Raw genomic sequence first — 18,008 nt, 5'->3', positions numbered from 1 at the left:
GAGAGTGCAGGAGAGGACGGATGGATGGGGGAGAGGGGGATGAATATTGACTGATCAGTGGAAAGATTGACAGCCAGAGAATAATGGAAGCATTCAGACTCTTTTTTTCTGTTGCTAACTTTCCTAGCACACCTATTTTTGCCCTCCTACGCTACAAAAGACTGCTCTTGAATTCTTGAAATGATTTATTATCTGATATGCAGAATCCTGATGTGTTTATATCCAAGAGTAATTTACTGGAAACCCTTTCTGTCTTTTTGTTTGATTGGACAAGCCAGAGCAAAATACTTTCTGATACATGAAAACTGTATGAAACCTAATTAGATTTAGTCTCCATAATGAAATTCCATTGCAGCAAGTTTGTGTTCATATTTTGATTATTTTAGAATGCATTATCTGAGTGTAATTCACTGTCTGGCTATTATCTTGTTAGTATTTTTTTTCCACTTGCCTTTTGTAGTAATTCTATGCCCTTGGCTAAGCAAGAGTCCTTTATCATGGTGGCCAAGATTAAAATAGGGGAATATCAGATATTTCGTATTGTATGTGTCAAAGAGCATTATACAGAGAGATAACATACAATCAACTAAGCCCAGTCCAAATGAAATCTGGTGCCTTTCAGAGAATGACAAGGGATGGCTGACCCTCTGTGTGTCTGTGTACGTGTACGTGTGTGTGTTTCTGGACATGTGTGCATGCTTTTGTTCATAGCCTCTCTTCTGTGTAACATGTGTTTCAGAGGGAACTTCTCTGGAGGAGCAAGTGCGAAGGATAAAGGACATTGAGGCCATCGAGAGTGATTCCTTTGTTCCTCAGGCTTTCAAATCATCCAGGGATGATATAAAGGTGCGTTCTGTCTCTCTTTCTCTCCCTACCCCTCACTCTCGCTATCTTTTCACTCTGTCTCTTATTGAATTTACCTCTCTGCAACATTGTGCCGTCTGTCCAGAGACAGCCCAGACCAAATCAAACATTCATTCAGCGCCGTTTGTTCCGACCTGAGACGGTTTCATCAGACGCTTCACTGTTCTCCGCCTCCAAAGCGGCAGCACCCACACAAAAGCTACAGCAGGCAACAGCCATCCTCTGTCTTCCTCCCTCTGTCTCTTTCTCCCCCCTCTGGTTGTGCAGATGCAGACAAAACACAGAGGTCATTATTGAAATGTCTCTGAAGGAGCAGGAATTAGATTTGTTGGGGCTCATGACTGTTTTGAAAAGATAGGCGACAACATGTGACAGCAAACATGCACAGACTTTTGGGACACATCTTTGTGGGTCCGACAAAGGTCAAGACCCATGTGGCTGCAGCTTGGACTGGACTACGCCAATCTGCCCTGGCCTGGGCAGACTGCACAGATTGCATGTGCATTCTGTCTTCCCTGCTTGAGAGTGTAATGCCCTCTTCACATATTGAACTTGAAACTTAACCAGGTTCAACTATCCAGCTGGGTAGCGTCTTTCATTGTTCACACCTAAATCTCCTAGATGGGAAAAAGTACATGTCAGGTCTGTTCTCACATGTGTATAAAGTTGGATTCATACTGTAAAATCACCTCAAAAAACATAATATAGAAAATTTGTTTTCTTCAAATTATATAGAAAATAGTATTTGAAGTACAACAAAGGGATGCAGTTCTGCATTATTTTAACCAGTTGCTTTTTGAGAACAGAAGTGCTTTAATAAAATACAAACTCAAGTTTACACATTTTTTAATAAGCAGCTCTTTGTTGGTTTTCAGATTAATCTCTTAGTCAAACATTAGTAAAATATTACTTAAGATATCCAGATGATTCATCCTCAGTTGGGAAGATTTCATAGTCTTTCAGAGTTAGCTATGTCACATCTTTGGCTGTAAGGAAGAGAATAATGGCTAAATATACTACACATTTAAACAATACCATTGGGTTACTTGTTATGTAATGAAACTGATAATTAATTAAACCATTTTAAACTAAATATTGCCAAAGATGTTTAAGATTTCAAGCAAGCTGCATTCATTAGAAATGTATATTCAGCATATTATTATTATTATTATTATTATTATTATTATTATTAGCAAGAATTGTGATGACTAGTTGTACTATCTGATATTTGGCACATCACCATACTTATTAGCCAGTGTGTTTTATATCTCGCTCACTTTTTGTATCCTGCCAAATGAATTTTAAATAAATCGTTCCAACTGGGTAAACATTTGCTCTGGGGCTGGTTTTAGGAGTGTTTGAAACATGAATGGACTTGACAAAGTATTCATTTTGATATTTCTTCTTTATCAAGTACAACAAGGAGAACAGGCCATCGTTATAGTTTTAAGTAATACCTGTGAGGATGGAGGAAGAATAATTTCTAAATATCACATTTCTTTCTATCAGCTTGGACTCATGGGACAGAGAACCTTCGTCCTTACTTTAAGTATTTTTTAGTTGTAAAGAAAGGGGAAGATATATTTCCTTTGGCTTCAACTGTAACAAAAGGTGTCGAATGTTGCGGCACAGATCGCCTAGCTTTAGGTGTCATGAAGTGTTTGAATATTTACATGAGCCCACTCACACTGCAGTTGCTGATTCAGCACAATTAGACTCACTTACAGAAGATATGAGGGGAGAAACAAATACACGCACACACAGATAGATGAGACATAAGAAACAGATTAAGGATACTAGCTGATTACTATTAACACACTGCTTTCTAGACGCTTATCGCATGAGCCAGACTTTCACTGCCATCTGCTGGACAAATGTCATATTGTATTTCATAAATCTTTTCTGGGTCCCAACTCTGTACTACATACTAAATGTATATAGTATGTAATATATACCAAGCTTTATAGTATATTTTTTAGTGTCAGTGTACAGAAATCTACAAACTTTAATGTTTTATACCAACAGGAAATGAAGCAATATATGTGCTAAAAGACATGCAATTGTATTGTATGTATGTATGTATATTGTATGTATATGTTATTACTGTTGTTACTTTGGCTAATTTTTTTTTCTTTTATAAAATTTTGCTTTCACAATTTATTAATCGCATCTACCATTTATATGCATATATTTAATCATGTTGCTGTATCAGTATGTCTTTAGGTACTCTAAAGCTTATTTAAATGCTCTCATTTTAGCTTGAGTGTGACACATTTTTGCATGTTTTGTGTATTTCTTTGAGTACAGACTGAGCCAGCCGAAGTGAAGCTGGAGTCAGAGAGGGCAGATTCTCTGGACGTCACTCTTCCCATCTCCATAGTCTACAATGACAGTGACACACTCGCCCATCCCAGTGTAAGTTCTCACAAGGCAAATCCTTTCACTGTTAGGTTTAGAGTTTTTGGTTTGCTTCAATATCACACCAAGCTGTCATGCAGTTCTATAATGCAGACTTTTTTAACACCCTCTGAGCCAATGAGCAACTTCCAATCCTTTGGCACAGCTAAAGTTGAACTCGCTTCTTGTCATTTTATCTTTTGGTGCCGTCTTGTATGGTGCTTATTGATTGGACAAACTTTGTAAAAAATTTCATTTAAAAATACTACTGCAGCTACTAACACCACCACCACTATTTACACCATTCCTGCATATTCTGATACTGTGGTTCATATAGTATGGGACACTGCACTATACTAGATTATAGCCTCCTAACATCACCTCCTCCCCTGCCTGCCGACCAATGATGAAAAACGAGAAGGAAACTTTAAACTCCAATAACGCTCCCTGGGGCTTCCCAGTCATCTATCTCCACTGGGGAAACTAAGTTATGCCCTGACGTATGCAGATAACCCCCTCAAATACACACACACCGCCCCGTAGCTCAAATACGCACATACATACGCACCCTTAGACAGGCTGATGTATGGTAGCAATATGCCCCAGGCGGGCCCTGGCCTCAGTTTCAGCTCCAGCTCCACTTCCAATTAGAATAGATGAGTCCCATTAGCCCAGCCCAGATACTGTCATCCCACACACACAGCCTCATTAGCACCATGACACCAGCGCAGGGCCGACAGACAAGAACTCACTGGTGTTGAATCTAACACACAGATAACATGCGGTGCAGCTGTAAGCAGCGTGGGTTAGGAATGAAGGATTGAGGTGGCTGGGGTAGCTCTACAATCTGCATAATAATACACACATCATCGCATAGATGTACAGTATGTACACATAGCCAGCATGTCAACATTAACTCTAACTCAGAGACACACAGTGAATACAGAAATAATCTTCCAATTTTCCCCTATGCCCCAGCCTGGCTTCTCAGTCTCATAGTCATTATGCTACTTCCTAATAAACGGATGCCTTTATTCATCAGACACTTGCAGCAGCAGTTTTATAGCCCTCTTACAATCAATATCATTACAGCTGGTGATGTACTGCAATGAGTACAAGTCACATGCGTAGGCCTAACACATCGCTAGGCCCACAGAACTACATGAGTTCTATGTTTAAAATAAAGTTTTTTTCTCGTGCATTTTGCAGTGAGTAGACAGAGAAAGACTTACAACACCTGTAAGATACCACAGCCTTCACTCCAGTATTAGAGCGTCATCACTGTGACTCTGAGGTCACATGGGTGTCAATGGGGAGTACTGACAACTCTGTGCCAGGCTCAGGAACTTACTAGGAAACATAGCTCATTCATTTCTGTCACATTCTTCATGTGAGAGGTTTTGGAAAGTAGGACTGAGCAGCCATAACGTTACGGTTACAATCACTGGAGTCGTCATCAGGAGTTGGTAATGACTCAAGTGCCAGAGTAGACTATGGAATACAACTGCTCTTGGTAAGTTCAAAAGAAGCAATTAAACTAGAAATGTGTTGGGGTGGCCAACAAATTCCACCAGTGTTGGTCAAGTCACTTTTTTTATAGAGTGCAGTATCATAAATTTGCCTCAAAGCGCTTTTCAATCTGTACAACATATGAAAGTCTCTATTCTTAAATAGGTATATGAATTGGGGAGAACTAATGTGCCCATGGTTTGTAAAGGTGAGTGTATATTGTGTGTATACCTGTAATAACCTGTTTCTGTATACCGGACAGGCAGAGGAATTTAAAAAACACTGACTCATTTGCTTTCAGAGGACTTCAAAGACAAAGATCACAAACATGTTAATAACTGGCTGCTAGTTAAAACCTGCAAACATGAGTTGTAAAAAAAAAAAAATAATAATTGGTTTTGATAATTCATTGATTGTTTAAGTCATTTTGTCTTACATTACAGTAAATTGAATATTTTTGGGTTCCTTGGACTGATAGTTGAACAAAACAAGACAACTGATTAGGAAATTGTTATAGGCATTTTTCACAGTTTTTCAATATTTTAAAGACCAAGCAATTAGTTCACTCATGTCTAAGATTGTGATTTTATACTTTATATTAGATAAACTGTTGTATTAACTGTTATTGTTAGAATGTTTTGGCTTGTTCTACATATATCAGAAATGCAGTTTTTTTTTTTGTTTGCCCTATCATTTAGAATTAAATTTTATTTTTAATATTCTTGGTTTGTTCTGCTGAGATGTTTATCAATCCATAGCTGTGCTCTAACAAAATAAAGCAACGCTGGTTCTTAAATGGTGGGCCTGATGTTGGTGGTTCCCTTTAGTCCTGTGGTCCCTGTCCTTATCTGTACGTTTGTCTCTCTATACTGTCCTGTAGTTGTTCATGGACAAGGAGAAGGCTGAGGAGCTGTGGCTCAGCAGACTGATCTCGCTGCGGCAGGAGAGGCTCATGGGAAGTCCTGTGACCTAAAGGACACCGGAAACCCAGAAGACCCTTCCTGTTCCCAGGGCAGTTTCAGTTGCTTTTATTGTGTCTGTCTTGTTTTAGGACATCACAACGTTTCTTACTTTATCCATTACCTATTGTAAAAACTTAAGAAAATGAGCAATTTTTTGGTCCTGATGTGCTTATTATTTTATTAATGTTAATGTAATTCAATTAAACAATCTGCTGTTCTTTATTTGGCTTCATTTATTTTTAATGAAGGAAGGAAGATCTTATTGTCAGATAAGGTGATCTGTTTTATCATGTACAAGTAGCATTTGATATATTTTGTCTTTTGTAATCAACTCGGTAAATAAAGATAGCTGTGATTTTTTGGAGTGAAACCTGTCTTGTGCTTTTGTGGGTGAATGATAGAGATAAACCTGTAAGTGGGATTGCATCGATAGAAACAGCATCTCCCTCTAGACCAAAAACTTGTAACACTTGTTGTGTTTTTAGCAACAGTATGTTCAGATAGAAATAGATAAACGAGTCACCCAGCCATACAGTAACTTACTACAAGTAGCCTCACTCACCCTGAGGTAATCTTATCTCTTTAGTCTGCATCTGGATTGACATAAGACTGGAGTAAACTATCCTAAACTTTTCTATCCTCTTAAATATATACATATACTGATCAGTGATTTATGTTTATTCAATGTTGTGTCCCTGTTTGAGCAGGGATTTAAGGCAGTGTAGAATCCACTCTAAGGCCTATTTGTGGAACAGCCAGATGGTAAATCTATACTGAGTCTGGGACACGGGTGTCACTCCAGTACCCTCCAAATAGTCAGTGTTATAATGAAACAATAAATGAGAATGTACAAAATGATTTGCAAGCACACACATTAAGCTTTGCTGTGTGAGTGGAATTTGTGTGTATGCCCTCCTCACATGTGTCAAGTGGCTGTCTTCACACACTACAATTAAAACTACCAAACCAAAACTTTAGAAACGTAAATAGTCTAGTAATTTAATCCTAGAGACTTGCCTCATGTGATTTAATCTTCACCTCACCCCTATGCAGTTACTTACACTGCATAGGGGTTCCATAGCTCCTGAGAGGGTTAGATAACCCGAATGTTATGGTGACATGTATAGGCAACATACTAAAATTTTAGTTCTTATTTTTAAGAAATTTCTAGAGTTCCGTTGCCATGACAGCCAACCACAACATACAGCCCATGGTCAAAGCTCTGAATAGCCAGCCAATCCGAGGGCCGGATTCGCATCACGTGGCCGGTGTCGGCGTGAGTTTGGTTCTAAATCATATTGCGTGCAACCTCCTCTATACTAACATTACCGAGGCTGAGCGGTGGAGCTGGGACGGAACGGATTATTTATTTAAAATATTTGTCTCCGTTTTTGTTTACAGCTTCACAGTCCGTGGAAATGTTCAACAGTAATCTCAGGGAGTTTGATGATGATCCGTTATTGTCGTGAGTAGATAAACTGTTGTATTAAATCTGTTATTGTTAGAATGTTTTGGCTTGTAGGTTGTTCTCATAATGCATCAATTAAAATAAGCTCAGTAGCAGTGTATCACGGGGATAAATAGCATTTGAAGTTGTATATCGCAGTCAAGATAGACTTTATGACACTGATAGAAACCCCAGACAAACAAACAAACAAACTAGCTAACACCAAGGTATGCCCACAAGCTAATACACTAATTGTTAACTTTATTATTTTTTAGCTAGGCAAACGTTAAATAAACGAGTGAGTTACTGCAGAAGAAGTCAAATGTAGTTCCACTTTTAATTATTATTTTTATCCAAACGAGACGTTGACACATTAGGCCTAACGTTGCTTAACTTACTTTACTGGTTAACGTTGGCTCACTAGATTTGTAACCTATAAAATAATAAATTGTAGCTTCCTACACATAACTAAGGTGAGCAGCTTGTTAACTGTTTTCCTTGGGCTCTGTCATATTACTGCCACTGTGCATTGAGCAAATTTGAACGTAGTCGCATCACATCGCTACACTGAACTTCAACAGTGTACTGAATCATATGTAACCTAGCTACATTAGCCATTTCAGTTACAATTTAAAGAAGCCGTAACCTAGCAACAGCTGCTATAAGATGGAACGACGGCTGTGAGGACAGAGACCGATTTTTATGTAGCTTTACATGTTTTAAAGTAAGCTTAAAGGGTACATAAAAAATGTCAGGGGAGACTAGGTGTTACTTTATAATGTAGTAGAGCATTTATTTTGTGTCCATCCATGTACTTTAAACTTTGACACAGGTTTGTATCATTTTAGGAAGGAAATAACAACTACAGTTTTAAGTAACAAACTTTCCAGTATAAGTTAGAGAAAGTAATTAGTAATTTATCATGTGTGAATAACTATCTACACTCACACTGTGCTACAATCACTTTGACTTATTACATGAATGAACACCTGCTAAATTAGTGTGGCCACACTTGACCTGACTTCTAAGGCGGGTTTAAGGGTGGCAGAAATTATTTTAGGGGTGCTTCTTATTTCAATATGTTGTGTTGATTGAAGAATTTATCTGTAATGGGCTCCAAGCTGTCATAGGTTATAAAAGGAGTAGAGTATACAGTATATGTGGTGTAGAGACTTTTTCATTTCTTTTTCCTCTCCAGGAACCTTTATCGTGATTTGCAGTCCTCAACATCATCTTGCAGATAAGCTTAGAATTCCTTAATGAATGTTGAGATTCACTTTGTCTTTACTTCTTCTTCCTCTGCCATAGGGATCCATTCCGGGCTCACAGGGAACATATGCGGCAGATGATGCGTAGCTTCTCTGAGCCATACGGCGCACCCTTAATGCCCAGTATAATGGATGGGAGAAACCATGGCCGTGACATGGCAGAACATCCTAGCACATCCCCGGCGCTGAGGGGCGAACACAGGGTGAGAACATGCGTTTAAAGACGCACTCCTTTTACAATTTTGAGTAGTTTGTCTACTTGTGGACTCAAGTAATGGTCAATAAAGCTCTACCCAGTGTGTTACAGTATCCATATGTGTGTGCAGAGGCATGACTGACTAGCCCACATACATATCATTTTGGTCTATGTGGGATGAAGGGTGAAGCCTCTGCTTCAGCAGTTCACTCATACAGTTAGGCCTTAAGACCCTCTCTGTCCACTGCTCATGGGCTTATAACCACCGAACATTAGTGTTTGGAGGGAGTACCAAGTTTACTAAGGTTATAGTGGAAGCTGGCCACTGGCAATGTAACTAGAGCACCACTCACTGAGGTATGGGGCCATGTGAGTCTCTGGTTTAGTGGAAGGGTAACCCCATTGGCCTCTCTGGACAGTTATATCTAGCCCTGAGGAGCCCTATTTATAGTGCATTGTTCCACTGACACACTGTTTTCTTGCAAATACACGTACAGACTTCTTTAACACTCAAACCAATAGGACCCCAGAGAATTCTGCTTTGCTCTGCCGAGGTGAGCTGCTGCTGAAAATAACAGTTTATTTTGATCTCATTCTAGTTGGCCTAGTTGTCATGTTAACTTAAAATATAGTTTGTCTCCAAATATAACTGCTTCCCCATAAATCCTTCATTTCGTACTCTTCTGTTGTATAAGCTAAGGCTGTAAAAGCTGTGGCCTTTCAATATGTGATCAAGGTATGGTGGTTAGAGAGTTCTCATGGACCCTTTGTTTGCTCTGGAACATTTTGATGTTATTTGTGCAGCATTGTAATGAAAAGGCAGGCAGGGGGGTAGTTTTGGTCTACCATGTTTTGCACCCATTAACCTTTCCAAATCAAATCAGCCCGTGTACTGCTTATATATCACTGCTAAGTCAAACTTAGTCCCTGTCACCTGCTTTAATCCCACTACCTCATAAGAGCCTGTATATTTATCCTTGATAATGACTTTCAGTAGAAGCCTAGCCTCAATAGCCAGCAACCTGCTTTCTCTTTATTAGCATCATGCCATTAACTAGCTAATGCCAGCTGAGGAGGGGAAAGGAGTGTTTGACTAATGACCTCAGTGACAGTGGGTGAAATGGAGCTACACTGCAAAATGTCCATCTAAGCAAATCATTGAATCTAATATTAGGAGTAATATACTCTTTTTGTATATGTTTCAAATGTTGTTTGACTTGTCTGTCAGTTGTTGACAAAATATTGGTTACTTATCAGTATGAAAATACAGTAGATTAAATCATGTGTCAACTTGTGATCCAGCTCAGCAGAACCCTACCTTGTTTTTGTGCTGCAAAAACAAGGTAGGGTTCTGCTAAGCTGGATCATGAGTTGCATAGGAGAAGCAGATGTGAGAGCTTTGTGGTTTGAAAGAAAAAAAGATTGCTAGAGCCTCCTGGTCCCTAGACTGCTTTGTTAATTGTCATGAACAATAAACCTACTGTATGGTAAGATACATGAAATTAAGGTTAACTGAATTACCATAGGGATCCACAGTTTATCACAGAAGTCTGCTCTCCCACTCCCACACATACTCATTTATCTGAAGATAAGGAGCAATCTTGTGGTGCCCAGCAGTGGTCAGAGGGCTGAAGCTCCAGTGCTGTGTTGTTGGCATTGTAAAGGCATGTGTGCGGATGTCACGGACACTCTGTTTTCTCATTGTTGCTCTTTTGGTCCATCTGTTTGGCAGAACATGCCATGGCAGCGCTGGTGCATTAGCAGCTAGATGACAGACAGCTCACTCTCATACTGCTCTCCAATATCACAGGCACAAATGTGCACACAGAAATACATACATAAACACACACATACAGTATTAAAACATGCTCACAAGCACAATTACACACAGTCACAGCATACAAAATATCAGAAATCAGAATCAGAAATACTTTATTGATCCCCTGGGGGAAACTCTTTTAACAAACATGCTGACATGCAAATACACACACACATGGAAATGCACACACACATTGGCCACATAATGCTGGAAGGCTTGTACTTCTTGTATTAGCTTGCTAAGCATTAGATTCCCTGTGGGAAAATAAGCCCTGTCTTACCTTCCAAGGCCGCTATGAGTTCTCACATTTCCCAGTCTCTTGTCACTATCCACTACCTGGTTCATATCACCTTTCAAAGCATTCATTCATCTAGGCACTTGTTTATAAAAGTACAGTCAAATGACAAGTACAAGTTAGATGTACTTTCTTTGATTCTATGGTTTGTACTGAGCAAGACTGGTGGTGCTAGGGCTGGGAAAAGGCGGTAACTAGAGCCACTATTGTCTCAGTTGTAGATTTATACCCTTTGAGTCAGATTTTCCTCCTGCTCTGACACTGTAAAAACAGAGTGAGAAGGAAAGTTTGGCAATGTGAAATTAAGCAGTTCCTACACCCCTTATTCACCTACAGCAGCTTTAAAAACATCACATTCAAGTTAGACTCAGTGCCTCCTTATCTTCTCTGTGGTCTTCTAGTTCTAAGAGCAGTCTCTTAGAGCCTCTAACTCCCTGATGCGGCACTTCCTAGGAGCTAAGCGTTTGCAGAACAACCTTACTTGTCCTTTTAAGTATGAATCATATCTGCAGTACATGTCCCTTATGGTGTAACTCATAGCTCCCCCAGGAGCAACCTGCCTCAGAGGCCACAGTGGCAGGTTCAATATCAGATTGAAAGAGAAATAGAAAAGAGAATGTCAATCTGCAGTTGTCCAGACAGCCTAAAATAATGTGTTAAAGACGACTGGGTCTACATTCCTTATTTTGCACCCTCAATCTCTCCTCTGCTCAACCCCGGTCTAAATATAATGCTGCAGATATGTAACTGGCATTTATTAGTTCTTACATGCCACTCTGGGATAAAATTGGCTGTGAGGCTTCAGAGATACTGGTCAGGAGCGTTTTACATCAGCTTGACATTTGAAAAGAGCTGAGAGAGCAGCCTTGGACTCTTTGACCTCTGTTAGATCCCTGTCCTGACTGGTCCATCCAGCACACTGCAGCCTTCCTAGAATGAAGCTCAGTTTCAGTGTTAAATCCACGCTAATCTCTGGCAATGCGACCCAATTACACATGGAACACAAGTCATTCAACACCCCGCTGATTACGCACAATACCCCTGTGCATCACACCCCAAGAAAATAGACACACACACACACATAGCGATGGCTGTTAGGATGCTTATCCAGGGCCACAGGGTCATAAACACCTGCGGTTTTGGCCCAGAGAACACAGGGTCTGACTGAAGACTGCAGGCTGCTCCCTTCTCACTGGCCTGTCACTCCTTGGTGTGTGCGCTCCCAGAAGGTTCATGGCCTTGAACGGTTGTGCTTAAGGCCATGTGTAGAGCTCTGTGTAGCTGTGTCAACGACTTAGTGGCCGATGTAAGACAACCTAACAGCTTACTGGCAACAACCTCAACAAACATGCAAAAAGTCTACATGATTTGTGTGTGTGCTATACAATACTATGCTGTGTTGCTAAACTGATACTGTTTGAATCCTCAGGATATGAGCCGGTCATTGTTGCCCTTCGGCAGTATTGGCAGCACGGTCAGTAGAGTCCTTTGCTGTTCAACTACACTATCATATGAGTGCATGCTCCAACTCTATAACTGGTCACAGTGTTTCCTCTACTTTCCCGCCAAATTTACACAATCATGCCAATCCATGTTCACAAGATTGTGTTATTTCCCATCATTATATTGCCAGCAATCATTTTAACTCAGTATGGTTTAATCGAAATCCTAATTGGAACATTGCTCACTTCTTACCTGTTCTCTTTGAGGCCACCAACACTTCACCCTCAGGATGTGCAGGCTGTAAAAGTGCACTGGTATAGTAGTAACTGCAATGTATAGAAAAGTGCGAACTGTGAAGGATAAAATACTACCTGCAAAACGCTAAACAGTGTAGTATCTCCTAATTGTTCATTTCTCCACAGACACTAAGAGTCAAGTAGTAAGTGAAGTTACTTATATTTGCCAAAATATTGATTTTACATAGTAATTAATTTGGAATAGAGAACACCTGCACACAACATCCAACATTAAGTTAGCTCTTTTATGTAAAGTAGATGTTTTCACCAAGGGGATCCAACTGAAACACTTGTGTACAGTAGCATTCAATGGGTCTGCCTACATAGGCTAATTGGCCAATCTTTACCCAATATCAGGATTTTTTTGCTTTACAGGTACTAGGTTAGTCAGACATGTTAATGTGCCTGCCCTCAGGCAATGATAAGATTTTTAAACAAGTTAAATTTTACTGTACTCGAGATGCCTGTTCCACATTCTGTATAATAGGGCAGTTTAACTGTGAAAGAAATGGATTAGATTAATATAAATTTACAACAAGTAAATTGCAGAATTTAGGGAATATTATGAATGCAGCCCACAACTAATCAACCTGTCGTTACACCCCCCTCAAAAAAGCACACACACTACTGCCACACAAAATAATTCTTGTGGAAACACTGTGTCCAGTATGTGGAATGACCAGTAGGTTGCTTTCTGAGGTTTGCAAAATCTAATATGTCCTGCAACATCATTACCCTTGTTCCTTTGATTATATTTTAATGAGGAGTGTCTGTTGTACAAGGCTGATGATGCATCTGTGTCTGTCAGATTTGGTCTATTTTCACAGAAATAATCTTTGTGGCTGCCCCCTCACAGAATATCTAATGTGAACAAATTTTGAATGCATGGTGATTGATGGCATCTTACTGCGACATGCATGACTGACTTGAGTGGTGTACAGGGTTTTTTCCTGACTCAAAATCCAGCAACTGTGACCTACAGAAACTTTGTTTTGTTTTTTGTTTTTTTGTTTCTTAAAAACATAGGAAGATAAATGTGAACATGCACTGGGTCCCAAGAACTAAGAGTTTGTGAGTTACAATCCAGTTCCATGAGGTGCTTTGCATTTATATAATAATGACAGTGATTAAAATGTGTTTTTTAAATTTAAATAATACAGTTTACAAGTTTGTCAACAAATATTACAAGCAAGATAATCGTATCTTGCTTATAATATTTAATCGTTAAATGCATTGCAATAAATCCAACCTTTATCAAACATGCGGTCAAGTTGATGCATTTAACGCAATACAACATGCTCAGGTTTTGGTAAAAGCAGCACAGAATTGGAGCAAGTGGGCCACCTTTAAATTCTCTATACAGGAAAAACCCTAAATAAAGACATAAATACCATGTTTATTTGCATGCAGGGTTTGGTTTCTAGTTTTGTTATAAATGTTACTAGGTCACATATTGTAAGGTGAGAAAATGTGAATGTCCTGGTTACAGTGTCCCAGATGACACACATGCAAGACGCATTTAGCACACTGTATTCTTTGCATGTATGTTTGTACACATGATGGAGCTGTTTACGAGCTGATAATGCCTAGTGACCGTGTGGCATACGAGCCCACCCATTCAAATCTTCTGGCCTCTTTTGTGTTTGTGCAGGACATGATGAGGAACCCTTTCGCCATGTTCGACAACATGATGGCCAACATGAGAAACAGGATGGAGGAGATGCACAGAAACTTTGTGAGTTTACTCGTATAATGACTTTGTGTTCTCTTCCTTTTTTGTTTTGCTGCTTTCTCCGAATGTTGTGGCACATAAACTGTATTTGCTTAGCAGTGTGTGTGTTTGTGTGTTCAAGGAGAACATGTCCACAGATACAAACACCCACTCATTCAGCTCCTCGTCAGTCATGACATATTCAAAGGTTGGAAATGAGCCTCCCAAGGTCTTCCAGGCGACCTCATCGACACGCCGTGCCCCTGGAGGGGTAAGTACCCCATCATGATGTCTTACTACATTAGAGCACAGTTCAGTACATTGAGCTCAGAGAAGTTAATCTGTCTGTTAAAGACTCACTCATTCTGTCCTTCCTGTGTGATCATGGTGATATCTTCCTCCTGGCCTTTCCTTGTGAGGACATTATCGCAAGCAAACTGCTCTCACAGTGGCATATGATGGCTCTGTTCCATTAAGGTGTGCCAGAGATCATTTCGGTGATCCTGCACACACAATACCAGGGCCCTGGAACTGGCACTCCTAAATGGAATGCAGCCATTAATACTATTATTAGCTACACTGCACGTGTTTGTCTCCTCAAACCGTCCAACTGTCCACTTTCTGACTGGACGTTTTATGTAAAGGAGTAAAGGAAATAAACATGTTGATTGCTAATCTCTGGAATTAATCTGCTTTTTTAATGGACTAACTGATGTGTCTGATGGGTTTAATAATGTTTTATCACCAGATCAAGGAGACCCGGCGAGCAGTTAAAGACTCTGAGAGTGGTCTGGAGAAGATGGCCATTGGTCACCACATCCAGGACAGGGGACATGTTGTTGAGAAGAAATACAACAAGAAAACAGGAGAGAAGGAGTTCAACCAGGACTTTCAGAATCTGGATGAATGTACGTGAAAGTAAGACTGGGAGCAAATAGTTAGGCTGCTTTCCATCCCCTGATAGTCTGCTCTCAACTCCCTGAATTCTGCTTCTTCGTTGAGTTGCTGCAGTAGTTATGCACGGTTACTGCAATTTTTAATTTTGACAATTAAATTATGTACCATGATTCGCAATATTTAAAATAAAAAAACAAGACACCATTACAATAATAAATAAACAGTAAATACTGGTATATCAGCCAGCCATAGTTTTAGGACCATCTTTGGTCATTCAGCACTTTCCAGATGTCTGAATGTGGTCAGATCATACATGTTTATGTGTTTTGATAAGTTCAGTAGATTTTTTTAGTAGCCCGGCCAGTTGAATGCCACATTATTCCACTGTAAGTGCCACTGTCCACGCATTTCTAGGCCATCAGTCCACAGAACGAATGTTGCCTAACATGATCCTGATCCTCCACCCCCAGCCGAAGCACAGTCTTTTGACGATGAGTGGCAACAGAAGGTGTCAAAGTTTCAGCCATCCAGCCCCATGTCTTGCCTGAAGGAACCCCGACTCCGTAGTGTTAACCGGGCAGCCCTCACCGGCTCTGAGCAGGCCCACAGGTCAGTATTACATGCTCAGACCCCATGTAGTGTTGAAGACAGGCCAGAATCTGCAGTTCAGGATCAAATGACAAACAAGTGGGAGACACTGATAGCAGACACATACAGTACGTTTTGATAAGTATGTTATCATGTCATGATAATGCAGTTAATTCAGCTTTTGAACTGTGATTATTTACTTTGTTTTGTATTTTCCACAGTGACCAATCAAAGGCCAAGGCTAAGGGTAAAAGCAACACGAAAGGCTCAGGCTTGACAAAGCAGTAAAAACATCTGTTTGTGTGCTTATTAAAGTCTTTCAAGCATCGTACAGTACACTCTGGTGCTCTGTACCCACACACACACACACATACACACTGGTTTAATCAACAAGATAGACAGAATTGGAAGACACTGACCCAGATTTTGAAATATTAAAGAGACTATACGTTACACATTACTGCTGCCCATTTTCTGAAGCATACTTCACAATATGAAAAACAACTTTCCGAGAATTAAAAACCTGCTGAAGATGGCCGCCCCATTACAGTGGACATTTATTCTGCTTTTTCACAGGTCTTACTGTTAATATTTTGAATCTTAACACAATTCACATATAAACATGAAGATAGCAAGACATAAGGTGGTTGGCGAGGCATATGGGCTATAACAAAATCAAAAATTGTATCATTAAGGTCTCTGTAAATTAATTTTTATGCTGTAGTGTCATTAACTTAAATGAAGGTAGAAAAAATAAATCTAAAATCCTATGGTATGCTTTGGAGAATGGTCGACAGGATTGTGCAATATATGTGATTTGTAGTGTGTTGGCTGTAGAACATGCAAACCAGCAGTATTAATTCTCTTATGCGCTTATAGAACAGTACAGTAAAGGTACAAAGTGTCCTTAATCTTTCACAACAACCAGGAAACTAAAAGGGTCATTAGTATTTCAATGGATGTAGTAGTGTTAAAACAGATTAAAATAAACTCATGCATAAGAAACACATTAACATGTAATTAAGGGTCATAGGCACTACTTATATCATTACACATTAACAGTCAAAGAGCAATTCATTTATATCACTTTGCATCAGACGAATAGAATTTGCTCGTTTTCATAATGGAACAAGAAAAAACATAGTGACTTATTGACTGTTTGAAATCCACTAATGCACTTATCTAAATTGTCTTTTTGTAATTATATTGTCTAGTACCCGATGCTCTAGATATATGTATTTTATCTGCTGTAATCTTTGTAAAAAGAAAAATAATACTCTTCCCTTTTTATATGTTACTTTGGTTTCTCTTGTTTTTCATCTGATGAACTCCGTGCTGCACAGCACAATATCTTGACAACGTCTGGATTATTCTCAATAATTTGAGCTTTGTTCTTGTATATTTTTTCAAGCTTTAAAAATAAGTTCTGTTTCAACACAGACTGTCTGAAAATAAAAATGTGAAATTATGAAGATTCATCTGGTGTTGTTTTTTGGTTGTTTTTTTTTTTAAGTCAGTCCCAAACCAGTTTCACCTTAATATTAACTGACGAGGAAGAATGGAAGAAGTTAGTCTAAATTTACAAATGCTTAATGACCGTTAATGAACAACTGTATGTATGTGACAGTAGGCCTGCAGACGTCTGTGAGAACATGAGTGTGTGATGAACCTCTGGCTGTGCTTGTTTGGTAGTGACCCAGGGTAGTATTTTTGGATCTAAGCACTTGTCAGTAGCTCAGATTGGTCTGAGATGTAACACAGCTGCAAGACCGCCAGGCTCCCCTCTCACGTGCTTGTGTATCCGACTGCATGAATCCCTTAGCTTCAACGTACAAATAGCAGTGAATCGAGGAGCCTCTGACCAATATATAGCTCAACAAGGATCCATGTGTAAGCTGAGTCCTCATTCAGTCAAGAAATACAGAGCACTAGCCTCTCGCTACGACTCGCTCCCCAAACTAACAGGGAGAACAACAAACATCCCCTCCTAACTCTCTGCCAGTCACACAAATCACTGTCACAGGCAGCTGAAATGACTGACAGGTTTAACAGCGTCTAAACTTTTAACATGTTCATTGACACCCTCAGTAGCTGCACTAGTATCTTTTAACACAGTGACACTCATTGCAGTTAAACACTAACATGTCACTCAGTCCGTTACAATATGAATCTTTGTAAATCTCTTAACCTCTCCTCCCCCACCCCAAAAAGTCTACTCTTTAAATTCCCCCGGGTGTTACCACTGCCCCACTATATCAACACTGCTACTTCAGTATGAGTTAAATCAGATACTTTTACAGGATCCTCCAAGGACAA

General features: G+C 39.6%; 2 protein-coding genes across 5 annotated transcripts in view; both read left to right on the top strand.

Moving 5' to 3' along the window:
- The window catches only part of rsrc1 (arginine/serine-rich coiled-coil 1), a 121,704-nt gene extending 115,602 nt beyond the window's left edge, over nucleotides 1–6,102 (top strand). For all 3 annotated transcript variants that reach the window (XM_044202388.1, XM_044202387.1, XM_044202389.1), the window contains exons 8-10: nucleotides 740–846; nucleotides 3,172–3,279; nucleotides 5,651–6,102. In XM_044202388.1, coding sequence (XP_044058323.1) covers nucleotides 740–846; nucleotides 3,172–3,279; nucleotides 5,651–5,743 — 308 coding nt within the window. In that variant the 3' untranslated portion in view covers nucleotides 5,744–6,102. The remainder of the gene's footprint in view (nucleotides 1–739; nucleotides 847–3,171; nucleotides 3,280–5,650) is intronic.
- An 896-nt stretch (nucleotides 6,103–6,998) lies between these two features.
- Nucleotides 6,999–17,170, top strand: mlf1 (myeloid leukemia factor 1). Of its 2 annotated transcripts, XM_044202390.1 has the most exons (8): nucleotides 6,999–7,197; nucleotides 8,488–8,650; nucleotides 12,187–12,231; nucleotides 14,148–14,231; nucleotides 14,350–14,478; nucleotides 14,956–15,115; nucleotides 15,575–15,713; nucleotides 15,914–17,170. In XM_044202390.1, the coding sequence occupies exons 1-8, from the start codon at nucleotides 7,151–7,153 to the stop codon at nucleotides 15,978–15,980; spliced, it is 834 nt and encodes a 277-aa protein (XP_044058325.1). In that variant the 5' UTR covers nucleotides 6,999–7,150; the 3' UTR covers nucleotides 15,981–17,170. The 2 variants fall into 2 exon arrangements, with proteins under 2 accessions (XP_044058325.1, XP_044058326.1); XM_044202391.1 differs by lacking the exon at nucleotides 12,187–12,231 and having other exon boundaries at nucleotides 7,005–7,197.
- The last annotated feature ends 838 nt before the right edge of the window (nucleotides 17,171–18,008 follow it).

This window comes from Siniperca chuatsi, linkage group LG7 (assembly GCF_020085105.1).
Source record: "Siniperca chuatsi isolate FFG_IHB_CAS linkage group LG7, ASM2008510v1, whole genome shotgun sequence".
Classification (NCBI taxonomy): Eukaryota; Metazoa; Chordata; class Actinopteri; order Centrarchiformes; family Sinipercidae; genus Siniperca; species Siniperca chuatsi.
The sequence above is the reverse complement of the archived record's forward strand: the minus strand, read 5'-3'. Positions and strand labels throughout refer to the sequence as shown.

Excerpts from the sequence above, each read along its gene's own strand:
- mlf1 (XM_044202390.1), top strand. The coding sequence starts at position 7,151 with ATGTTCAACAGTAATCTCAGGGAGTTTGATGATGATCCGTTATTGTC. Across the intron at positions 7,198-8,487 it reads GATGATGATCCGTTATTGTC|GGATCCATTCCGGGCTCACA; the intron begins GTGAGTAGATAA and ends CCTCTGCCATAG. Across the intron at positions 12,232-14,147 it reads TCGGCAGTATTGGCAGCACG|GACATGATGAGGAACCCTTT; the intron begins GTCAGTAGAGTC and ends GTGTTTGTGCAG.